Below are 25,897 nucleotides of genomic sequence, written 5' to 3' on the forward strand. Positions count from 1 at the left end.
TTCTTATCATGGCTCCTGAGTTTACATTCCCAACACTTACTTCCCTTTACCTTTTGGGTAAAGGGGCAGAAGTCCATTCAAGCTTCCTACAGTACCCTCAGCCCACACTTACCTGCTCTCGTGAATCCTCTGATGTTTGGAGGAAGGCCAGCATGATGGATGAGGGGGAAAGAACTGAGAAAGCTGGATCTTCAGAGAAAGAAGTAGAATGTGTCTTAGGACCAAATACAGCAGGGAAGGAAGTGACATTAGTTGAGGACCTACCGTGTGCCAGGCACTGTGCTGTTCCTTCTCTTCAGGAGGGGATGACTTCTATACTTTGCCTGAAGCAGCCACAGCATCTTCACTCTAGCCTTGGGAGCCAGGCTGCTATGGGTTCAAATGCAAAGTCCACCACTTCCTCACTGTGTGACCTTGGGCAGCTGTCCCAACCTCTCTGAGCCTCCCTTCCTCTGAAGCAGAGGTTTGGTAGCAGTCAGCGACTCCAGCATGGTCAGGAACACCACAGGAGGTCTGGTGGGCAGTGGGCCAGTAGCAGTGTCTGCATGGCCCCGGGGAGGTCTGCCTTTCCCATCACGCCCCTCCCCCAATTCCTGTTGCAGACCTCAGGTACTGTAGGCGCTGGGGCTCCATCCTCCTGCTGTAATCAGTCACCCGCTTTCCTTTTTTAGATGCTGCTTATTGTTCATCCCAAGTCCTGCCAAACTGTGGCCTTTGAGCGGTTCAAAACAAGCTGATTAATGACATCCACCCCTCCTCACCCCTCCCCAGCCTGAGCCAGGGCATCTCACCCCCTCGTTCCCAGACAGTGGCTTAAACGACTTGTACATAGTCTAGCTTGTTTTCTTGCAACTCAGGGGTAAGCAAGGGACCTTGGGGAGGAGCAAGGCATCAAACAGGAAGGATGCAGCCTTTGGAGTCAGATGGGACCAGCTTTGAAAACAAACACCGCCCTCACAGGCTGGGTGGCTGCTGGCAAGGACATTCTCCTCTCTGGGCCTTGGTGTCCTCATCTGGAAGCCACCAGGCAGGGTGTGGCAAGGAGTGAGTGAGCCGCATAGCAAGCGCCTGGCACACACTGGGTGTGTCACAGAGGTGGGCTCCCCACCCCACAGGGCCAGCAAACATTGCCCAGCGGTGAGGCTTGTGAGGAACGTTTCTGTAGTTCTAGGAGCCAGAACAGCAGAGTTCCAGGGCAGCTTCTTCCCTCAGCGCTGCTTTTGACCCTGAAAAGCAAGACTAGAGGATCTATTGTTCCAAAAAGTCGGGATGGGGCCCTGCAGGTGCTTACATGGGGCTCAGGTTAGTGAACCTCAGGTTACTGGGCCCTAGGCTCCAGGGAGTGGGTACCCTCCAGGCAAAGAGGAGCCTCCTGGCCGACTCAGCCCTCTTCTCAGCAGGCAGCTGCCAGGGGCTGCCTGGAGGAGAAGCAGGTGCCAAGGGGCAGGACTATGCCAGCCGTTGGGAGCAACATTTGAAACCTGGACTTTTTCCCATTCCCACTATGCTGTGTCATTTTGATAGGCAGAGAAAAGAGAAGGGACAGTTTCTGTGGGAAGACATAGAGCATGAATCACGCTCTTCAAAGAGATGTATCCTCAGGAATTCCTTTCGTGCTCCAAACACTTCATGGCCCTCAGAGCCTTCTTGAGAACCTTAACCTCCTCTGCACAGCCTCTAAGACCCTTTGTGATGCAGCCCTTGACTCCCTCTCCACTATCCCCCTCCCTTCTGCCCTCTATTCACTGTAGTTCCCCAAGTGCACTCTGCTCTTTCTCACCTCCAGGCCTTTGCATCTGCTCTTCCCTCTGCCTGAAACACACTTCATCCTTTATCATTCTCCCAGCCACTTCTTCCTGAGTCTACAGAGTGGCTCCTGTGAGAATCATCCCACAGCCCCAGCCCTCCCTGCCAGCCAGCCTGAGCAGTCATGGAGTCTGTCTGTGTCTGTGTCCCCTGCTGGTCTCTCAGCTCTGGGGGACAAGGGCTGTTTGTGACTTGCCAGCGCATGTGTCCCTGCAGCCAGCACAGGTCCTGGCTTGGAGCAGATGGTCATAAATGTCAGATGAAGGAGGAAGTGATGTACTCAAGAAAGAATGAGGGAGCATTCTCCCCACTCCTCCATGCCAGTGGAGCCCTAACCCTGGGAGCCAGTGCCTCCGAGACTGGAGAGTCCTGTGTCTGTTTATCAGGAAGAGATTTCAGTTGAGGGGCCTGGCAGAGGTTGGAAAAGGTTTGGGAATCCCAGCTTTGCTGAGCATGTATCCAAGGGATGTCAGGATGACCTCACCCCCTGGGAACTTGGGGCATCCCAGCCCACTTGACCAAAGAGAGCTGCCACTTAGGCCTGGAAGGACTTTTCTCCCAACAAGGAGTGTTGCGTGACCTCCGGCCTCTCTTGAGGCCTCCTTACTGCTGTTGACAGGAGTGTGGGGCTTTCCCAGCTGCACTGGGATGACCGGGTTTTGTATGCAAAGAAAAGGGGAGGGAGGAGCAGGATGGCAGTTACTGTGGGCTGGCCCTTTTCCAGCCTGGGTGCTGGCCTACCAGGCCTCTGAAACAGAGAACAAAGTCTCATTAAATGAGTGTCCGTTTCCTGGGGGCATGTCACTGCCCCATTTGGCAGAGATGAGGGAGAGCTGGTTATTTTTTTCTAGTCCCCTTTCAAACCCACCAACGGCAAAGGTTCTTTCTGTTGCTCAAAGAGACTGATACCATTGCCCTGCCCTGGGTGGAGGGAGGCCTTGCCGAACAGCAGCCACTTTTTCTCTCTGAAGTATATGCAGTCCCCACCCAGACGCATGCACGGTGTTGCTTCCTACTGCTGACTGCATTGGTTGGAATTGTGGAATTGTGGACTTGGTCAAATGTCACTTGAACCAAAGACTTCTCACAGTCTGAGGTTGGATGTTCTGTAGGTCCAGGAAGTCCCTGAGGTTGTCAAATTGTGTGCATGGAACGTGGGTATGTTTCGGGGCAGAGAGGCCTGCATAACTCATCGTCCTTGGGCCACAGCCCCTGCCCAGTGGTTCAGGGAGCTGCCTTACAGAAGGGGTAGGCGGCGGGGGATGAACCCAACCCTGGCTCTCTCCTGCCACTGCCCATCTGTTAGGCCTTGGTTTCCTCCTCTGGAAAATGAAGGGGGCTACACCTGCCCCACAGGATGTTATGAAAACTAACACCAATAAACAAAGGCACATGCCAGCACCAAATAGGGCTCAATAAAAGGCTAGTTGTGAAAGGGAGGGCACAGAATAGGCTGTTCTCCCAGTTGGTGATTCCCTTTGCCTGTGGAGTAGAACCTGCTGGAAATTTCAGCCAGAGTGCCATCTGCTGAATGCCAGCATGCTGGAAGCCATCACTTCAGCAGCCAGAAAAGCCCGAGCTGTTGCTTCCTGCCATCTTCCTGGCAGTATATGCCATTTCCTCAGGCTCTTTTTAGATCAGTTGAAAGGCTGGGCTGGGGCATGGGTAAGGATCATTCAGGGGGTGGCACAGTACATGTCTGAGACCCAGCTGGGATGGTTTCAAAATGGGCCTCTGTCGTTGGACACCAAGGGAAGGCGACCCCAGGATTCTCAAGAGGCCTTTTCTGCTCAGGTCACCAGCCCTCCACAGAGAAATTAAATAAATCAAGATATGTTTCCCCAGACCCACAAATAGACTCCTCTGACCCAAAAATAAACCTTTTCTCATCAAAGGAACTAAGTGGCTAAAGGGAGGGACCAGTGTTTAGTGAGTACCTCTATGTGCCATGCACTGTGTCTGACAAATTTGCCTCATTTGTCCACACAACAGTCTTGCAGGATGGAGGTGACTTTTACCAGTTTTCTAGGTCTGGTTGTGGGGGCCCAGAGAAGATAAGCATGTACCTTAAGATCACACAGCTATGAAAGGACACAACAAGAATCTAAGCCTGGGTCTGTCTGATTCCAAGCCTATTTTCTTTTTAACTGCCTCTCAAACTGAGATTTAAAAAATAAAAAACACAGGAGAGAAGGGGGTGAGAGGCTCACCCAGGGCTGGACCTGTTGTTCCCCATGGGGAAGGGAATGAACATTGAGTGAACATCTACTATGTGCCAGGACTTCTGCTGGGATCTTTTTGTGCTCTTACCACCACCTCCCACCCCCCAGTAGCCTGCGACCAGGTCCAATATCAACACCACTGGCAGATGACACACCTGCTGTGTCGGCCCTTGATATGACTTAACCAAAGACCTTCAGACTCATCAGCCACAAAGCACAAGCTCCAACCCAGAGCCTGTGAGCCACAGTGTTCTACAGCACTGATGCAGGTGAACCACAGAGCGGCCCCCAGAGCTGGTTTCTGTCCCCCTATCTTCCCCAGGCCTCTCCCGAGGCTGGCAGGGGTCAACCTCTATTTAGTCAGAAGAGGTCCTCTCCACCCTAACCATCCACGGCCATTTCCTGCTCACACCCCAGAATCTCTGCCCATATGTTTTTAGAGTCAGGGAATTGCTTCCTTGACTAAATGATGGAAATACCCTCCCTTCCAGTCCTGGCAGGGCCAGAGCAGCCTTTGGTGAACCATGGGGTGGGGCCAGGACTGTCTCCTCCTCCCTCCCACATGAGGATGAGCTACTGCCAAGTTCTCTCCGTGGGGTTCCCACATCACAGAAACCCCCTCCACCGTGCCTTGTTCTTAGAGCCCCTGGATGTGATTCCTAACCAGAAGAGGAGAGGGGCTCACTGGTCAGAGGTGGCACCCTGACAAGGCCAATGGATCCTCTGACTTTTGTGGAAGGAAAGAGGCATGGGGCCTGGTTGCTGGCATGGTGTGGGGGCCTCTTCCTGGCAGGTGCTGTCACTGGTGGCACGGGCCTGTGTGAATCCAGTCCTGGCACCCACAGCTGGGAACCTCTGTGTGCATATACCAAGCCATCAGGGGAGCAGCTGAAGTGATCACCAGGAGGGGAAAGGTGTGGGGTATTTTGGCCCTTAAAGGGAATATTCTGAAGCCATGAAACACGAACAAGGAAATGCTCGGAAACCATGTGGGAAAATGCTTTTTTTTTTTTTAATGTAATGTTGTGTTAGAAAAGGCAGGAAGCAAAATTGGACATGTGCTCCGATTGCTATGAAGTTAGAAAAGGTATTCAGTACTTCCTTGTGGTAATTTAAGTGATGGAGTTCAGATTTTCTGCTAACATCTTTAAACTAAGATGTTCCATGGGGCCCTGGGCCCCCTCCACACCACATCCACCCTTTTGTGTTTCTTATAGAAGTCGCTTTCCCTGAGCTGAGCTCAGAGCAGATGTTGGTATACAATTTGGAGACTGCTTATTGTTCTTTTATTTTAAGCATTTTCAATTTGTGTAAACAACACATCCTCTTAGAAACATTTACACTCCGGTTTTCTTCATCTCAGGGCTCTGCCCTCTGAGGGGGAAAACGATTGTTTATCACTCACTCCCTGAAGGAAGTTGGATCGTACCATCAAGATTAAACAAATATGTAAACCTCATTGGTTGCTGGGCTGCATTTTGTCCCAATGTATAGTTGGTTTTGCGGAAAACTTCCCCTTAAAACAAAGCAGTATCCCTCTTTGCCCTAGCGTTCATTCAAATCACCAGGCCACTCAGAGAACACCGCTTAGGATTCCCCAGCCATTGTGTAGAGAAACTCTCTGACTGAGAGATAAGGTTGGAGAAGCCACAGTGATGGCAAGGGAGATAAAAATAACCAAATAAGAGTGGCTACGGTCTTTGGTGATCAGAAGGGCTTTGACCTGTGATCATATTTAATGTTTCCTGGAGCGTTTGCCAGCTGTGGGGACCTTGGAGAGAATCCGGCCTGTTGGACACAGGAGGCAAGCTGCAGCCCGGAAAAGCTGGGTGGTTTGCACAAGGCCACAGCGTGCCTGGAGAAGGCAGGCTCTGCAGCGCAGGGCTGCCTCTCCTGATGGTTTACACTCAGCTGGTATTTCCTTCATCCTTTTGCTTTTTGCCCTGCCTAAAGAGCTCTCCAGTGGGCCCCTGCCCTCATTCTTGTGGCCCTGGAGATGGCCTATAGCCTGGCTCTAGCTGTCCTGGGAGCCTCTCCCTAGCAGGCAGTGCTGGCCTGCTGGGCTGGAAGCCCTCTCCCCTGTGCTGTGCGTGCAGGGCCTCCGGACATCCAGGACCTTTCCAGCTGGCTCTGGCACTGTCAATGGCATCTTTGCAAGGCACTGGCTGCCCACCCAGTGCCACACCTATATCATATTACTTACCGCTGCCCAATGTCCAGCTTCCCCTGCTCTGCTCCTGTGTTCCCTCAGCCTGGAATGTTCTCTCTCCTCCCCTACCTCCTTCAAGACCGGGTTCTATGGGCACCAATCACCCCCTGCCTCCCAGCCCCTATCTGAGTCTGGGGCTTCCCTCCAGGCCCTGTAGCTTCCAGGTGCTGATGCCTAAGGTGGTTTTTATCATGCCCCTCTGTCACTGTCTATTCATCTGTGTGTCTTCTCTCCCATGGAGAGACACAGATCCCCCAGGGACAGGATTGTACAGTTGTCCGCACATCCTCACTGCCTGGCACTAGAGTTGTGTCTACAGAAAGGATGGATGGATGGACAGATGGATGGATAAATAGCAGAGTGAACATTCTGCCTACTGCCCTCCCCCACCAGTCCAGTGCCTAGCAGGCCTGATCATGTGTAAAAGGAGCCAACAGGCAGCCTCTTGCTCTCTCTCCTATGTAGAGAGTCTACAGCCCACCCCTTTTGCCCATCTTGTGTTGATTTCTAAAGGGCTGAGAGAGTACAATAAACTGGCTGAAAGGGCAGGATGTGGGTCACACAAACTTAGCTTCAATCACAGCTCTGCCCTGAGGCTAAGCCACCCATGCGACTTTGTGCAAATAACTCAACCTTCTCGGAAACTCCACTCCTTCACCTGCATCGTGGGAATGCCAGTAGTCCTACCTCATTATTATAAAGTTATCGTAAGGACTAAATCAGGATGTCCAGTCTCCAGCCCAGAGCTGGTGTCCCCACAAGGTTACTGAATGCATGGTCATTCTATCAGTCAGGGCAATTTTGGTTGCAAGTATCAGAAACCTAGTTCAACCTGGCTGACAAGCAAAAGAGGGCTCCCTGTGCTAAAAAGTATTCAGTGATCTGATTGGCCAGGTCTGAGTCATACCCCAATTTCTAGAGTTGGGGTGAGGTAAACCCACTAGCTGGGGGAAAGCTAGGCATCCCAAGGGAAATTGTAGCACAGTAACCAGCAAAGTAGAAATGGATGCCTGGCATACGCAGCACGTGTCCACATGGCTAACTGCTGTGGGAGCTACAGAAAACTGGAGTCCTCATTCAGAATGGCTCAGTCCCTAAGGGACATGCCTTGAGCAGCCCCTCCAAGGCTCCCCTTCCCTTTCTTCAGTGGGACTGACCTCAGACATTCTCCCTCTTATGTCAGAGATAGCTTGGCCAGAAGAACCTAAGAAAGGGGTTCCTGCCCAGACCCCAACTGACCTTGAGCTTGGCAGGCCCCTCTCCCTCCTTGGGCCCATTTTCCCATCTTTAAAATGGACTTATTGGAGGAGATGGTTTCTGAGGTCTGCTCTAGCTCTAACAATAGTAAACGCAGCAGCTGGCATTTATCAAGTGCCTGGTGTGTGCCAGGCCTTTGCTCACACGGGGGGACCAAAGATGAGATGGACAAGCCCCTGCCCTCCAAGATCCAACCCTGGAATCTCCCTATTCCCCTTCACCACCTCTGCTTCCCCTTCAAGTATCCATTATTTGTCTTATTCATTGAATATAGTTTGAACACAAAGCAGGTATATTGAATGTTTTCTATTTCTCTCATTAAAGACTAAAAACTCCAATCTCTATGATCTTCAAAACATAGCTAGAATTTGACCCATTCTCACCACCTTGGCTGGTACTTCCTAATCTGCTCCTGCATCACCTCTGCCCTGAAATGACCCAGTAGCCTTGTCCTAACCCCTAGCTCCCTTGCCACCCCTCCCCAAAAGTCCACTCTCCTCATGGCAGCCTGACCAGTCCTTCCACTTCCCTGCTCTAAACCTCCTGTAGCATCCCGTGTTACCCAGAGTACAAGGGGTAAAGAAAAACCGAACCACCAAAGGATCTCCTCCCCCACCTCACCTCTCCCTACCACTCCACTCTACTCTCATTTCCTCCCACTCTACCACTTACTCACCCCTTTCCAGCTACACTGGCCTCCTTGCTTCTCAGCCACACCAGCACACTCCCAGCTCAGGGCCTTTGCACTCGCCGTTACTCCTGCCTGGGATGCCCTTCCCCCAGATACCCTCATGGCTTACACCCTCACCTCCTTCTCTGCTCAAAAGTTGTTCACCAAAGAGGCCCTCTGAGATAACATCTCACTCTGCCCCACATCCTTGGCTGCATTTTTCTCCATAAAGCATCCCACCAGGCAGAGTACGTTTTATTTATTGTCTGACTTTGCCCCCTGGAATGTCAGCTCTATCAGAATGGGAACCTTGGTGGGAAGCAAGTCTCTCTTGGTTACTGCTGTAGTTCTAGTGCCTGGCATGGTGCCTGGCACACACTAGATGCTCACTACACATTTGTTAAATGAATGAATGACTAAGGCCCTTTAACTTCTTTTTTCTCATTTGGGGTATTGGCTGTATTCTCTGTATTTTGCCTTCTGTGGGCCAGTGGCTTCTGTTTGGAGAGGGGCTTCCCAGCTTGGTCAGTGACTTGGGTGGCCTCACCCCTGGGCCTGGAGAGGGGAGCCATGGCTTGCCTGCCTCATCACTGCCTGTCTCTCTTCATTTTCTCCTGTTCTCACTCCCATTAGCCTCAATATTCATAGACCCCACTATGATGCCCAGAACACAGCAAGCCCCGTGGCTGAGCATGGGAGGAGTGGTCCCTGCAGTGGTCTCTCATTCCCTGGGGTCTCCATTCTTCCCCCATGACTACAGACCATTGTGTGCCAGGGTTTGCCTGTGATTTATGAGCACTTGCCATGAAAATTGTACTTGGCTGCTATTGTGAGCAAGCAGCAGAGACTTGTGCAGTAATTACCTGCCCTGCCACCTCCCAGGCTGCCAGAGCCTCCCAGGAATTGCCCCTGGGATGGAGGAGGAAAGGTGGGAAGGATAAAGCCCCTACCTCATTCCCAGGCCTCCTAGGTTTGTGGCCAGCAGCCAGATCCTTTGAAAAGAGACATCCAAGATTCTCCAGGTCCTTTAGGGCAAAGCTCCCTTACAAATGAATCCTGATAAGTATATGTTCTTGAAAAGCCAACCATACTTATGAAGAATCCCTTCATTTTCTGTGGATAGAGAGAAGGGGAAGTCACCAAACCCTGGCTTGGGTTTCCTGTGGAACGTCAGTATTATGATCATATTATTAGTTGCCTATTAAACACATACTTTGTGCCGGGCTATAGTCTAGGAACATCATCCACCCAATCTTTTTAGCAGCTGTGTGAGGTGAGCAGTATCCCCATTTTACAGGCAAATAAACAAGCTAGAGAGGTGGCAAGGGCCACCACATATCATGCAGCCAGGAAGTGCCCAGTGGCTGCACTCTTTATATTGCTTTCTATTCTATTGTCAAAGTGCCCAAGACTGACTTTTTGTATGGCCTTTTCTGCCTTGCCTTTGAACAAAAACAGCAGGAAGAAAAGCAGCCTGAGACCTCCACTACTCCCCCAAGAATTCAAGGCCCCTGTTGCCTTTGGCGGGACTCTGCTGCTCAAAAGTGGCCCTTGGAGGAAGCCTGTAGATTCAGAAGGATTTGATGGGGGTGAAGTCAGATGAAGCCAGCTTGGTTGTTGGGACAAGCTCACTGGCCCACTTGGGAGTGAAACAGCTCTGCACAAGTGCTTCACTGGGTACATGCACACACACACACACTCACTCTTACACTCTCACACTCAGACACACTCCTCATACGTGAAGGCTTGGTTTGCTCATCTGTGAAGTGGGTATAATTACTTAGTTGTGGTAGTGTTGATCAGACTTGGGGTGGCTGGAACCTTCTCAAAGTTATCACTTACCAATGTAATTAAGAAGGATTTTAAAGTGGACATCATTATTAAAAGATGAATGCGGCCGCAGAGTTCCAAAAGGCCGTAACTCCTGTGTGTTTCTTCCCGCAGACTCGAGCCCGCCGGCGCGTCTCCTGGCCACGCGGCCGTGCTGTGGCCCTGGCCCTGAGCGGCGCCCAGTCCTGAGTGATGCACCGCGTTTCCACGCACAGGCCAAGGGCAAGAATGTGCGGCTGGACGGCCACTCGCGCCGGGCCACGCGACGCAACAGCTTCTGCAACGGCGTCACGTTCACGCAGCGGCCCATCCGGCTGTACGAACAGGTGCGGCTGCGCCTGGTGGCCGTGCGCCCGGGTTGGAGCGGCGCTCTGCGCTTCGGCTTCACCGTGCACGACCCATCGCTCATGAGCGCCCAGGACATCCCTAAGTACGCCTGCCCCGACCTCGTCACGCGGCCCGGCTACTGGGCCAAGGCGCTGCCGGAGAACCTGGCCCTGCGTGACACCGTGCTGGCCTACTGGGCGGACCGCCACGGCCGCGTCTTCTACAGCGTCAACGACGGCGAGCCTGTGCTCTTCCACTGCGGCGTGGCCGTGGGTGGCCCGCTCTGGGCGCTCATCGACGTCTACGGCATCACCGACGAGGTGCAGCTCCTCGGTAGGTCGTGGTCCCTGAGCGGGGAAGGGGGCGGCGCCTTCACAACAGGCAGTGGTGCCCTGCGCACATGGATGCGGGTCCATTAATACAACACTGAAGGCTCACTTTGCCTGGAGAGTTACACATTTTAACTCACATATTCTTATGACAGGCTGTGATCCCCTCTTGTAGGTGAGAAAACTGAGGTGTGGAGAGAGAGGTTAATAACTTGCATTGCAAAGTCAGGACTGGAACCCACCCGGTTGAGTCCAGAGCCCGTGCTCTAGCGCGGGTCATGCACTTACTCCGTCACTCAGTCACTTGTGCACTCACTCATTCTTTCATCCATTTCTTTGCTCATTCCTTCACTTCCTTGTTCATTTGCTACTCAATCATTCATTCACTCACACATATACTTACTCAGCCATCAAATTTATACCCCAAATCTCAAGTATCTACACTGTCCAGGAAGTGAGCAAGCAGATGCATCAGATCCAGGCCCACCATTAAGGGGCTCAAGGTCCATTAGGGAGACAGGGAGGTAAGTGTGGCCCTGCTCTGAAAGAAGGCGCAGCTACTAGGCCACTAAGGCTGAACCTGGTGGTGAGAACTCATGGAGACAGAAGTTGCTGCCCTTATCTTGAGACCTTTCTTTCTTTCTTTTTTTAAGTAAAATGCACATCAAAGTAACCCCTTTGAAGTGTACAATCCAGTGGCATTCAATTGGTAACCATTACCTCTATCTAGTCCCTAAACATTGCTCCAAAGGGGAACTCATACCCATCAAGCTGTTCCCATTCCTGCCCACCTCCAGGCCCTGGTAGCCACTCACCTGCTTTCTGTGTGTGGCCTTAGCTCTTGAACTCACAGATTGCCTCTAAGCCAACCCAGCCTCAACTGCTGGGGGACTAAAGGGAGAGCAGGTTTCTCAGGAGATCTGGACACAACCCTATATGTCATTTACCCGCATTCATTGCAGGATCTAAAGTTTGAGTTTTGAAAGATTTGTACCCCTGTCCATAACCCAAGAAAATTCCCACCTATCCCTTCCGAGTAGGCCCCCCTTTTTCCAGGAGGCAGCCACTTTTCTGATTTTTCACCATAGATTAGTTAAACCTATTCTGAAGTTTCATATAAATGGAATCATACAGTATATATGCATTAATATCTGGCTTCTTTATCTCAGCCCAGTATTTTTGAGATTCATCCATGTTGTTGCTGTATTTGTTACTTGTTACTTTTTTATTGTTGGGTAGTACTTCATGATAAGGATGGATCACAGTTTGTATATCTGAATATTTGGGCTGTTCTGGCTTTCAGCCCAGCATCTTGAGGGAAAACCCTGAGCTGGGCTCCTCCCTCACCCCCAACACTATTGGGCAAGGAGGGAAGGTGCATCCAGGCTGTACCCCCTCCTGAGAAGGGAGGCAGCAGAACTCTTGAGTGGTTAAGAGCAGAGAGTTGGGAATCACATGGACCTCTGTTCCACACCTGGCTCTTCACTTGCCAGCTGTGTAGCCTTGGCCAGGTGCCTGACCCTCTCTGTACCTCAGTTTCTTCATCTGTAAGATGGGCTCATGATATAACCCACTTCTTGGGACTGTTGGCGGGGTGACATGAGATGATATATGAAAGGGGTACAGCAAAGTACCTGGAACACAGAAGGCACTCAAGAAATAACCGCTAAGAAATAGGAATCTCTGCTCATTTTACATGGGCTGGCGCAAGTGTCTGAATTCCAGGCTTAGGCAGACCAAACTGTGAATAGCAGCCTACCCTCCAAGCGAGAACCTTACTTGAACCTTGTATCCAAGTTCCCCCATGCTCTTTTCCATGGGAAGTTTTGGTATTTCACCTCCAAGAAATGCAGGTTTTGAAAACCTCATAGATCTCTTGTCATTCTCTTATGGAGCTCTTTATTCCTGTAGAGCATGGAAATAATCACACCTCATTCCCTTGCTTTCTCAGACCTTGTCTCGGGGTAATAGCCAAGAACTCACAGCCACCCTGTAATCTGCCCAAGTGGATTAGGATTTTTTAAAAATACAAATTGGAAGCAGCCCTTGATGCCTTAATGAGACTGAGTCAGCCTGTGAGGAGCCAGGCACTCTTCCTCGCATTTATGTGGGTTCTGACAAACCCTTACTGAGCGCTTGCCCCTTGGAGGGAAGGGGGAGAGCCTACTGGAACATCAGTGTTAGGAGGCAGATGTGAGCCTGGTTCTTTATCTGCAAGTAGCGCCTGAGGTGTGCTCACAGGAAGCACCTGCACCACAGGTGCCCCACAACCATGTTCACAAACACATGAAAAAGGGAAATGGATTCGAAGAAATTCAGTCTCTGGGGGATGGGACTTCTAGGTGAGTTTCACTTCTTTATATCTCTGAGTTAACTTTAAAAAAAAAACATATATTTATATAAAGAGCTATTGCTCTTACAATCAGAAAGGCCAATAAAGTTATTTTCCTTTCTGAAGGTCATATGAGATAATGAGGAAGTTTCTGGCATGCGGTCAAGGCTCTTCCCAGGGGAAGGGCAAATTGACATGGGTTACATGTGGGTAAATGGATTATGGGTGATTCTTCCCCCCAAGTTATCAATAATGATTTATAATCAGAAAAAAAGTTATAATAAAAATAAGAAATCTAAACTGTGATTTTGTATGGTTTGAGTCCAGGCAAAAGACCTTCCTGTCGCCAGCATGGGGTGAGGCAACATGAGAATCACAAAATCCTTACCATAAATGGGGTCCCTCTCTCCCAATTCCTGGGAGAACTGGGCTTCCTGAGGGTAGTGTCCAAGGTACCAAATGGATAAACAAAAGGAAGCTGATGTTCATATTGTCCAGAGCCCTCTGGCCTCCTTTTCCTCCCAAGGAATTAGGAGGGGGCATAGTTCCTTTAGAGATTCTCAGCTCTTAATCCCCAGGATAGAAAACTTCAGAGAAGGAACCTCTCAGCTCTCCCTTGCGTCTCCCAGCCCCCACTGGGTGAAAATTGAAAACTAACCCATGAAAGTGTCATCTGGGTAAGGCTGTCAAGTTGAGCAAATAAAAATACAGGACACCCAGCTTCATTTGAATTTCAGAAACATAATGAATAATTTTTTGTACAGGTATGTCCCATGCAATATTTGGGTCATACTTATAAAAGAATTTGTTATTTACCTGAAATTCAAGTATAACAGAGCTCCTGTATTCTATCTGGCAACCTTCATCTGGGAAGCATCCTCTCCAGTTTGTGAAGCAGGGGTGCACTGTCTTTGCTCTAGAATTTGAGCCAAAATTCAGTCTCAGAAATTAAAAGGGGTTCGTAGGCATCTTGTATTTCTTTTACCTGGTGGAGTTGTGTTTCCAGCCCAGTGCCCTTCGGCCAGGAGACCCAGCTGCAGCAGAGAATGCTGCATCTATGTAACCAGCACCGGGGTGCCTCCTCTCGGGACAATCTCATTCATTCTTTCCTCATGACAGGGTGATTTAGCGCCTTTCAGATAAAGAATCTAGGGCTCAGAAAAGGGAAGCAGCTTGCCTAAACCACCAAGCTGTGGGTGGCAGAGCCAGGATTAGAAGCCAGGTGCATCTGTATTTAGTTCAGTGGCTCCCAGATGTCTTATGGCTCCTCTGGTGATCCCAGGGTGCGGCCAGGATTGTGAGCACAGTGATGGGTGTCTTTCCTTCCCCCCTGCTGGGTGCAGAGCTGAGTTCTTCAGATCTCTCAGTTCAGGGCATGGTATTATCACTGGACCAGGCATGCCCCCTCTCTTGTCTTGTTTGACTTTTCTGCTTTACCCCCAAAGCAACTCCCATTCGTACCTCCCCCTGCCCAGTTAGGCACCACTATGGCGTTTGGTGTAAGCCCTTCCTTGCATGTATGTAGCTTTATAAAATATATTGACTTTTTAATATATATAATATTGCATATATGATGGTATTGTGCTAAGGATCTTACTCTGTTTTCTATTTTCACTTATCCCACTTTTAGGATGTCTCTGTGCTGTGTCTGTCTGGTTCCTTGTTCCCTAGGGGACTCCCACATTGATGAACAGCTGGGTTGCTGCCAGTCCCTCTCCCCACCTCCCAAGCAACCCTCCGTGCAGGCACATTCTCCCACGGTGCTGCCCTATGGCTGCTAGTTTACTATTCTCCAGGGCACCAGTCAGGATGGGCTCGCTGCAGTCCAGAGTGGTCCATTCTGAAAACCTGTGATTTCTCCAGATGCTTCTCTGGGCCAGAGAGAAAGGGCTGAGCTCAGGCACATTATTTTCTGCTGGATTTAACAGTTCCTGGACCCAGGAGAGGAAGGTTTAGCCAGGTTGTGCACACCTTTCCCACTCTTCTCCCTGGCTCCTTCCTGAGAATGCCCTTGCCTGGAGCTCTGGGATTCAGGCCTCATGCTGTCTGAGGCAGCCCTGTCCTTCAGGGCAGCTAAGCAGTGGTCAGTGTCATGGCGCCATCATCCCTTCTCTGCCAAGTGGTGGCCCGCTGGTCAGACCAAACAAGCCATGCCAGCCCAGGACCATGGCATTGCAGGCTGTTGTCAGGAGCCTCTGGCTGCAAGTGACAGAGACTGGTTCAATCTTCCTTAAGCAAAAAAAAAAAAAAAGGAATTAATGTCTCATGAGACTGGAATTTCCAGGGGAATGGCTGCCTGTAAGCCCGGTTTGACATGAAGGCCCCGGAAGAGCACCTGGCATGCTGGGCTGCCTTTATTTCCTGCCCCCCTGTCATCTTTGTTGGCATCACCCTCAGCAGAGCATTCCCTTGGGGTGGGGGTGGGGCATCAAGGCCACTAGCAGCTCCAGTCCCATGTCCCAGCAGCTTACCAGACCCAGCAAAAGAGCTGTTTTCCCACAGGGGCTAGCTAATGTCTTGAGTTAGCTTATCCATCTCCATGGCCTGGCAAACAGGACTGTGTGGCCAGGTTAGAGCCCTTCTTCAGGTAATGAGTGGAAGTGGGAGGTGGCAGTGGGGCAGCTCCCTCAAAAGAAAAGCTGGGTACTGGGACCAGAAGAAGGGGGGCTGAATGCCAGGTAACCAAGCCACAGGTCTCCACATGCCTTGTAAGGAAGCCATTTACCCATCTTGAAAATTCTGAACCCCTTTGTCAATTTAGTTCCTCAGCACCTACCATGTGCCAGGCACATGCAGAGAGCTTTATCTGGGTGAGGTCTTCTAGTCCTCACAAGAACCCTCTGAGGCAGGAAATAGTATCATCCCCATTCATGGACTCAGCATGGATGGATAACCTGGCCAAAGTCACACAATTGTTGGTGGTTCTAGAGTTAGCCTGTGTTCATTAGTGTTAGGAACAGTGTTTGATTAAAAACTTGATCTTAAGGATCTAAATGCAGGGCCCAGAGGTCTGAGTACACCACCCCATGCTGCAGGTGAGGAAACAGAGGCCCAGAGAAGGGTGTGGCCTTTCCCAAGGTCACCCAGCTAATCAGTGGCCATGGTGGGGAAGCAGGGATCAGTGTACCTGTGAGCACCCCACATCTCTCTGAGCAGAAAGGCTGCAGCTGACTTCATCCAGAGCCCCAGAGGGGAGTAGCACAGGGTAACTGGCTTTGCAGTTAATGTTTTCTTTGCAAACAATCCAGGCCAAAGCCCACCTCACTGCCCTCAGAGTAAGGCGTTTGCCTGGCAGGGTGGCCTGAAGAGTTGTCCTCTTCCAATCTGGGGTGAACTCTCCACTCTTGGCCACCAGCCTGTCCGACTAAGGCCTGCTCTGCCAGGCACAGCACCAAGCACATTGTTACTGCACAGTTCTTCCATGCTTCCATGGGCCTGTGGGCAGGGTGCGGGTCCCCACATTGCAGAAGGAAACTGAGGTTTCCAGGACTGGCCAGGGTCCAACTAAGGTCTGACTTCCCCAGTCCAGTCTTCTTTGATTAGCAGAAGGGCGGCATCTGGAAATGCAGAGGGTCAGTGGCCTACAGACCTGGGGTTCACTCTCAGCATGCCTCAGACAACATCCACACCTCCTCTTGAACCCCAACACAGCTGTCCTTAACTCCTGCCTTCCCATGGCCATGGCTGAAGGATCTCTAGCTCCATTGCTTCTGTCATTCATCTTTTTCTTCCCCCTCACTTTCTCTCTTTCCACAGAATCTTTCCCCTAAGCATACAGAAGAACTCCAGTAGCTTCCATCATTTTAAAAAATGCCCTTGAAAACCTCCTCCACCAGGTACTGTCCCATTTTTCTGCTCTCCTTCAGAGCAAAACTTTCTCAAAAATGTTTATACCACCCTCTCCATTTCCTTCTTTAGCTCATACCAATGATATTTTAGGTTTTAAATGTGTGATGTGAAATTAAGAATAATATACAAATAGAAGGAAGTCCACTTTCTTTAACGTTGTACAAAAAGTATGAGTAGGACCAAAAGTAAATCTCACATCCTCACACCTGTTTACCCCACAGTCTGGTTCTCCATGTTAACTTTTCAAACAATAGAAAGTAGGTGGCCTTTTACATATTGAGAAAGAGATAAATCCCTCAAAAACTTTTCTACCATGTTTATTCTGAGGTCTGACTTCCCCAGTCCAGTCTTCTTTGGTTTGCAGAAGGTTGGCATCTGGAAATGCAGAGGCTCAGTGGCCCACAGACCTGGGGTCCACTCTCAGCATGCCCCAGACAACATCCACACCTCCTTTTGAACCCCAACACCCCTGTCTTAACTCCTGCCTTCCCATGGCCATGGCTGCCTGCCTACTGTCCCACCACACAGAATTCAGTTGTATATAATCTTGAACCTGCTCAGGAGCTGAGGGAGATGAGAATTCTATGATGGGTCCATAGCCTGGTACATTATCATAAAATTCAGTGATGCAGCTACCAGCTTGTCATTTTGAAGGACTGCAAACAAGGCTTTCTCTTGAAGGTGAACCCAAAACATGTCTTACATGTGCTTTTGAATATGTGCAGCAATACTTGGGTACTGAGGTCCACAATTTGGTCTCTCCCAGTTACCAATGCAGTCAGCAATGACCCAGTGTGGCAGGACTCCATTATGATGACCAGTATCTCTGTCAGTGAGCATTTTAGTCCTTCAGTTTCATCTTCTCCAGGGTTAAGTTCACCACCAGGTACTTTGAAGAAAGTGATTCCCAGCTGGTGCAGTAACGTATGGGGCAGCTGGTGCTCGTATACCATCAGAATCCCTTCTGCAGACCTCCTCATTCCAGTTTTATCAAATTCCTCCCTCATGTGCTGGGCTGCCACAGAGCTGTCCTCACCACTTGACTGGACTTCAGCCTACAAGCTCATCCCTCAGCCCCCCACTGCCAAATCCAGAGCTCATGTCTGTCCTCTGATCCAATCTCCCACTTCCAGCACAGGTGACCTCTCCCTGCCTCTCTGACCTGCTCTTGGCTCCAGGCCTTGCAAACTCCTGGTTTTCCTCCCACCTCCCCACCAGTCCTCCTTGGCCTCCTTGCTGGCTCTCTTCTGCTTGTCTCCACGTGCTGGGAGCCCCAGGGTTCTGAGGCTCTCTTTGATCTCCTTACTTTTAAATCAGGTAACACAACACACATATAGAGAAGTATATAAAACAACTGTAGAGTTTAACAAACCATCATGAAGCAGAGCCATTTCTCTGTCTACCCTCTGTCACCACATCCCCCAAGCCTGTCATCAAGCCTTGGATCCATCTCCAGGCTGTGGGCTCCCAAGTCCCTGTTCCCAGCCCTGCTGCCTCCCCTGAACTCCAGACTTCCCTCTGCCTCCTCGCATCTCCTGGCATCCAAGAAGCATCTCACACTGAACATGTTCAGGCAGCATCCTCACTGCCAGGGAAAGGCACCACGCACTTGGTTATCAGTCCAAACCTCAAGGAGTCGTCCTTGAGTCTTCATGTCTACGTCCTGCCCCCATTCTGTCGGCATGTCCTGTCCCTTCTGCCTCCAGTGCACGCCCTGAGTCAGTCCTTTGGACACAGTGAAGTGACCAGCGGCCAGTTCATTCTGTCTCCAGTTCTTCCCGCCTTCATTTTCATCTTCACACAAAGATGGTTTTTTTGGATCATAAATTCTGCTTTACTTCCAGCCCAGGCATATTTGACCTGAGAGCTAGGGAAAGGAAAAAAAGAACCCAGCCTCCTCCCATGTCCAGAGCCAGGCCCTAGAGGTGGCCCAGGGAGGGTGCCAGGTCACGAGCCCTTCCCAGCCACCCCAGCCTCCCTTCACCTAGCCTGGGGCTGCGGCTGTGTGATGGTGCTCAGTAGATGTTGGGAGGTTGGGGGGTTGCTTTTGGACCCTTCCTGTGACTTGGTCTAAGGCTAAGTCCACATGCTGGACAGTTCTAATAGCTGAACAAGGACAGATGAATTTTAGAAAGTGTTGCTAGTGATCAAGAGGCTTGGCTTTGGAATCGCAGGGCCTGAGACAAAATCCCAGTTCCATCACCCCTGGCTGTGTTACTTTGAATAACTCATCTCTCACAACCTCTGTCCTCCTACTTTGTTACAGAGCTGATGGGATTAGTGGTTAGGATTGATGGGGGATAATGAATGCATGGAGTTGCATCTGGTAGATGCTCAAGAAGGTGGCTGTGTATACTTTCATCAGGTCCAGAGAGTGGGTCTGGAGGCAAGTCACACAGGTTAGAAGCTCGGAGGTTTTGGTAAGCTCCCTTGGTGGCCTCTTGATGTTGTGGGATTTCTGCCTGCAGCTGCCTGGTTCTCCATGAACAACCTTTTAGGAGGTGGATTCTGAAATATCCGGCCTAGGCCAGCACTGCACTATCTTGGGCCTGTCTCACTCAGGGACAAAGCTCCTTGAATAGAAATAAAGTGAGCAGACTCAACTTTTCAGGGGCTGCTGTGTGCCAGGTACCAGGCAAGCCAAGTGCTGTCACATGTGCTGTAATGCCAGCCTCACAAACACACCAGTCTTTCACCTCAGAAATGCTGTTCCTTCACACAATCTATACCTTCTGCCTTGAATGCTTATACCCTGCTTCTGAGGCACCCCTCCCCGCCCATCAGGTCTTAGCTTCATGATCACTGTCAGGCCTGTTCTGACCCACTCTCAGACCCTGCTTCAGACCAAGTCCCCCTTTTACACACTCTCAGAGACTCCCAGTTCTGTGACTTGGAGAGACTCATTTCATCCCTCAGAGTCTGAGGTCCCCCATGGAAATGTGCCCATTTCACAGAGCCACACAGGATGGTGGCTTTTGGTGGCACTCATCACAGTTTTCCTTCAGATGCCTCACTGAAGTCTGTCTCTCCCACTGGAATGGGGCTCCATGAACACAGAAGCCATGCCTGCCTGTGCACCTTGCTCCCTCCAGCGCCCAGCACAGCACGTGGCAAGAGCTCTGTACATTTTATTCCATACGTGCTGAAGAATAATGATAATAATTAACATATTTTGAGCACTTACTTTGTGGCATGTTCTGTGCCACTCTCCTTATCAAGGCATCTCCATAACAACATAGGGGAAGGGACACAATCATTATTCCATTTTAAGCTGAGGAAACTGAGGCTCTGAGAGGTGAAATGACTTAACCTCAAGTCACATAGCCAGGAAGGGCTGATGTCAGCACTTGAACCTAAGTCCACAGGCCATGGTCTTAAGTAGGATGCTGCACTGAAGAATGGGTCGTATAGATGTTAGGGGCAAGAAGGGAGGAGCATTAGAGGTGGGGGACAGAAGCAGAGTGTGTTGGCAAAAGCAAGGCAGGACAAGCCACGGCCAATGCCTCTAGGCTTGGCCTCGCTAGCAGGATGGATGGGGAAGAGAAGCCTGGGAAAGTGCCTTACACCAAGAGGCTCCACTAGAAGTGGATGCTACACCGGAAACATCCACTTGTCTAAAATGCCTTTTCAAAAAAGTGCTTGTTTTAGTCTACTTTTATACATGCTTTTTTCTGATTACAAAATCAATACATGTTCATTAGAAAAAAATAAGAAAATCCAAAAACTATAAAAAAGCAAATTTCCATCTAGATAACCACCCTCAAATTTTTATATATTTCCTTCCTGTATTTTTCCTATGCATCCAATACATACATTTCCCACACAATTAAAATCAAATCATATATGCAGTTTTGTATCCTCTTTTGTTCACTTAACGTTAAACTATGGACATTTTCCCCACATTGTTAAATAGTAATTGAGAACCTGATTTTTAAAAATAATATTGGGGTTTTTGTGATGATGAAACTCTGTAGTATGCATCTTTATTGTAGAAATGTTAGATAAATCTGGAGAGAAGTCCCTCATAATTTCAACCTGCCTGAGAGAGAATGACCATTAACATTCTATCTTTCCAGAATTTAATTTCCTATACTCATAAAGTAGTATAGACAAATATAGACATATATATTCTTCTTTAAAGAACCAAACTGAAAGCCCACTTCTTCCTCCAAGTTATAGGGAGGTAACCTCTAAGACAAGACATACACACTCAAATGCTCACAGACCCCAGGCAAGTGGCTGAGACGGGAAAGAGGGCCAGCTTGGGGCCCTGGGAAAGGAGAGCAAACGTCCTCAGCAAAAGGGCAAGCTTTAGCTAACTGCTGTCATGCCAGAATTCAAGCCCTGTGTTACCTGACCTCCTGATTTTCTAAGAGAGACTGTAAGTCTACTTTAAGAGAAATCTCCTGGATACATAAGTATTGGCTACTAATTTTTAAAAAAATTTAAAGATCAAGTGGTGATTTACTCAACGAAAACATGGAAGGGAGGAAAAAAAGATGAAGTGGCAACCTATAGCTTAAAAAAAGAAACCAGTGACAATGAATGAACTTCATTTGTATCTTCATTCAAAGCAGGAAAAAAGCATATTTACACACATAATATGACAAGAAATCTTTCCTTTATAAGACATACTGCAATTTTTTAGATGAAATGGCGTGTCTGGGATTGTTTTAAAATAATACAGGAGAGAGAGTTGTGTCAATGAAAGAAGATGGGCCATGAATTGATATTTGTTGCATCTGGATAATCAGCATTCACTATACATTTGTGTACGTGTTTACTTAAAAAAAGAAAGAAAAACACCAGTAGGCTACACAAACAGGTCTGTGAGCCAGGATCAGAACTTGGACAGCCAATTTGCAAAATCTGCTCTGTATGGAGGGGATGGGAGTGAGGATTAACACACCACACTCTCACGAGGGGCTAGTGCATGCTTTGTGAAAAAGCATGTTCATTATTATTTAATTTTGTATTTGGAAAACTAAAGAGGAAGAAATCTTTTTTTCATGATATAAATTACAGAGTGGTAACATTTAAGGAAATCTTACCTAAAGGGGTTGTGTTTCAAAAAGTTTGAGAAACACTTTTTCTGGCTTTGTCTACTTACTGTGGTTAACAATATATTTAATCCCTGAAAAACACTTCAAAATACTTTCATAACTGTTTCTTTCCTTGATTTCTTTGTTATTCAGAGTATCAGCCAGTCTCTTCTAGAAACCTCATTCATACATTTATTCATCCAATAAACAATGAAGGCTATTTGCCCAGGGCTCTGCTTCTGCTAAGCCCTGAGAACAAGGTGGTGAACAATCTGGCATAGCCCGACCCTCTAGGGACTCAAATTCTAGTTGGGGCGACAATCAACAATTTCCAAAGTATGAAGACCCATATTACTTTTATTTTGTTTGTATGAAAGACATTACTTTTGTTTTTTTAACTTAACAGTATGTTGTATCAAACATTTTTTTTGTATTACTAAAAAATATTCAAAAATATTTTTATGACTGTGGCTTTTTAAAAAGTCTCCCTTAGTTTACTATTCTATAGAATGAGAAAATCTCTTATAGAAACCTTATAAATTCAATGTTTGAGTACCACCCGGTTATTGTGCTGCATGCTGCCACTTTCCTGAGTCAGCATGTGGTGAAGAGCCAGACAGCCTAGTTCTTGACTGGCTTTGCCACCTAATTGCTGTGTGATCTTGGTCATATTCCTTAACCCTCTGAACCTCAGCTCCCTTCTTTGTTAAGTGGTAGATGATAACTATACATCTCACAGATTGTGTGAGGACTAAATGGTGTAATACGTGAAAGGAGCTTAGTATAGTACCTCTCACGTAATAAGACCACAAATAAAAAGCAAAAGGGTTCTCTCATTGTCTTGAACCTTACATTCTAGTTGGAGAGGCAGACAATAAAGGGTTTTCAAATGCCCTTTAAATCTTCCAAAGTATGACAACCACTGAGGGAGGGAGGGGAAAAGGAAGGAAGGAGGGAGAGAAAATGAGGGAAAAAAGGAGAGAAAAGGAGGGTGGAGAGAAAAGTGGGGAGGGGTGGAAGGAGGGAAGAAAAAAGAATAGCTTTATCTGTACATCCTGAAGACAAGAGTATGTCAAGTAAACTAAAGATTATGGTTAATTTGATTCAGTGCACTTCGTCTGAAATAAGTACACAAATGAACCAGTAAAAGAAGGGGGGGGCTACTTGAGTCATGGGTAGGTCCAGGCCCTGGGTAGGCCCCCCATGTGGGCAGGGGGCTCCAGCATGGGCAACACTCTCACCAGCCCATCTTCTGTCCTCGAGTAGAGAGTGCGTTTGCCGACACACTGACGTCCACCCGCCTCAGCCAGGCCCACTTCAGCGCCTGCCTGCCGTCCAGCAGCCACGACGCGGCCAACTTCGACAACAACGAGCTCGAGAACAACCAGGTGGTGGCCAAGCTGGGCCACCTGGCACTGGGCCGTGCCCCGGGCCAGCAGCCTGCAGACGCCGCGGCTGCCTCCATCCCGTGCGGGCCCCGCGAGCGCACGTGGCCCTCGTCATCGCCCGCGCTGCTTGAGGCCGACCTGCGCTTTCACACAACGCGTGGTTCTGACGTCAGCCTGTCCGCCGACCGCAAAGTGGCCTGTGCGCCGCGGCCCGACGTCGGCCGCACACTCGTCTTCTCCGAGCGCCCACTGCGACCCGGCGAGAGCCTCTTCGTGGAGGTGGGCCGCCCCGGGCTGGCGGCGCCCGGCTTGCTGGCCTTCGGCATCACATCGTGTGACCCTGGTGGACTCCGGCCCGCCGAGCTGCCGGCCGACCCCGACGCGCTGCTCGACCGCAAGGAGTACTGGGTGGTGGCGCACGTCGGACCCGTGCCCAGTGGCGGTGACGCACTCAGCTTCACGCTGCGGCCCGGCGGCGACGTGCTCCTGGGCGTCAACGGGCGCCCACGTGGCCGCCTACTGTGCGTTGACACCACGCAGGCGCTCTGGGCCTTCTTCGCTGTGCGCGGTGGCGCCGCGGGCCAGCTGCGCCTCCTCGGTAAGTTCCCCGGGGGAGCGGGCCGGGGTGCATTTCTAACGGGTGCCCCTGGGATGCCCAGGTTGCTCTCGGGAACACAATTTGTCCATACCCAACTAAGTACCAAAGTAATTGGCCTGGCAGGCTTTATGCAGCCGGTAAATGGCCCGTGTGATTTTTATTCACATTATGATTTATTATTTATTTTCTCCTATAATGCATAGGAGAAAAGGCAAATACAACTACACTTAAAAGAGTAAATAAAAATGACACTGTCCACAGAAAATGGAATGGAGGCTTGATGTTTCTTACCTTCATTCATGCTACAAATAGACACGAGCACCCACCAGCTGGGGCCAAGGCCCTGGGGCTCCAAGACGGGGCACAGAGGAGGACAAGACACAGACCAGGCACAGCCACGTGGAGAGCTGCTCTTGTGGTGTTTTCAGGGCAGAGGGGCTCCTCGCCCAGTTGGTGTAGTTGCGGGTGGTGGTCAGGGGAGGTTCCCAAAGAGCACAGCTCCATTTTCCATGGTTCAAGAAGTAAAGTCCAAATGATAACAGAACCGATGAACATTTGTATGTTACCTCACTCAATGTTATCCTCCCACTGCCCTTATGAAACCAAATACCATTATCCCATCTACAGATAAGAAAAGTGAAGCACAGAGAGAATAAAGCACTGCCCAATCGTAACTGGTCAGCCAGGAAGCTGTTGGGCAAATCACAGGCCATCTCTGAGTCTCAGTTTCCTTCTGTGCAGAAAAGAAGTAATTACCTGCATCCTGGGGTTGTCGTGAGGATGAAATGAAATGTGAGGTACACATAATGCTTTCAGCAGGTGCCTGCCACCTACAGCTTATTTAATAAGTAGTAATAGAAATAACAGTGACTGTTGTTGTTTGAGGGCAGAGGAAGAACAGCAAGTAGTGCTGGCTGCTTGGTAGGTTTTTGTTCTTTCAGGGACAATCAGACTTAGTCATCATATCACCCTGAGGTGAGTTGCCCAAGTTCCCACTGGGGCTTTGCAAGAACTGAGCCTAGAGTCCTTCTCACCCCCTCCCAGCGCCTCCAGAGGGGCCAGGAGGAGCCCTTGAGAGGTCAGGAAGAGAAGGGAGGAGAAAGGAAGTGACTGCTTCTGGAGGCCAGGGACTTGCCCTCCTAATGGCTCCTTGACAGCAGGCCTGGTACTGCAATATCTGTCCATCCATCCTCAAGTAGAGGAAGGGGAGGGGCATCTTTCTTCACCCAAGAAATAGCCCATTATTATCTGAACTGGCAATGAGTTGGGGGAAGAAAACTCATCCATGTTAAACGCTGCTTGTCAGGAATCTTGTAGCTAAAAGTGACGAAACCTCGCTCAAAGTGCCCTAAGCAAAAAGAAAAGTGTATGGGTACACATACCTCAGAAGTCTGGGATTATATCAGATGGATTCAGGTACAGCTGGATGTAGGTGCTGAAAGGATAGCGTCAGAATCCCATCTGAAATCTCACTTTTCTCTTGAGTTGGTTTCACTCTCAAATGAAGGCCCAACAGTGCCACGCTCACCTCCTTATGGGATGAGCGCCTTCTTTTCCAACAGTTGTAGTGGAAGTCCTTGGGAAGGCCCCATTGGCCTTTGTTGGATCATGTGAGGGAGGGTGAAGTATTACCCCAAAACAAAATCCTGATTCTCTTTCTCAAATGGGAATGAAGGCTGGGCAGACAAAGAACAGATCCCCACCACACATACAATTCCATCAGTACATCTTTTGCAGAATCCTATGAGGTAGCTTTGGTCCTCCCATTAGGCAGGTGGGGAAGCTGAGATGCAAAGCAGTGAAGAGCCGGGGACCAGCAGAGCAGGGCCAAGCTCCCACCTGCCCTGATGGAGTCTCTTTGCTCTCAGGCACACTTCAGTCCAGCCCTGCAACCACATCCCCATCGGGGTCCCTCAGCGGCTCCCAGGATGACAGTGATTCTGACATGGCCTTCAGTGTCAACCAGTCCTCTTCAGCATCTGAGTCATCTCTGGGTAAGGAAGGGCAAACCCTACAGGAGGTAGGGGCTGGCAGCTGG

At 49.6% G+C, this 25,897-nt stretch overlaps 1 protein-coding gene and 1 pseudogene across 2 annotated transcripts in view; one reads left to right on the top strand and one right to left on the bottom strand.

Moving 5' to 3' along the window:
• Positions 1-25,897, top strand: part of NEURL1B (neuralized E3 ubiquitin protein ligase 1B) — a 38,943-nt gene that overhangs the window by 9,897 nt on the left and 3,149 nt on the right. For both annotated transcript variants that reach the window (XM_036884718.2, XM_036884717.2), the window contains exons 2-4: positions 10,109-10,654; positions 23,140-23,859; positions 25,728-25,853. In XM_036884718.2, the coding sequence (XP_036740613.2) occupies positions 10,109-10,654; positions 23,140-23,859; positions 25,728-25,853 (1,392 nt within the window). The remainder of the gene's footprint in view (positions 1-10,108; positions 10,655-23,139; positions 23,860-25,727; positions 25,854-25,897) is intronic.
• On the bottom strand, positions 14,521-18,485 carry LOC118911980 (cleavage and polyadenylation specificity factor subunit 5-like; annotated as a pseudogene).

The sequence above is a fragment of the Manis pentadactyla genome, chromosome 2 (genome assembly GCF_030020395.1).
Source record: "Manis pentadactyla isolate mManPen7 chromosome 2, mManPen7.hap1, whole genome shotgun sequence".
NCBI lineage: Eukaryota > Metazoa > Chordata > Mammalia > Pholidota > Manidae > Manis > Manis pentadactyla.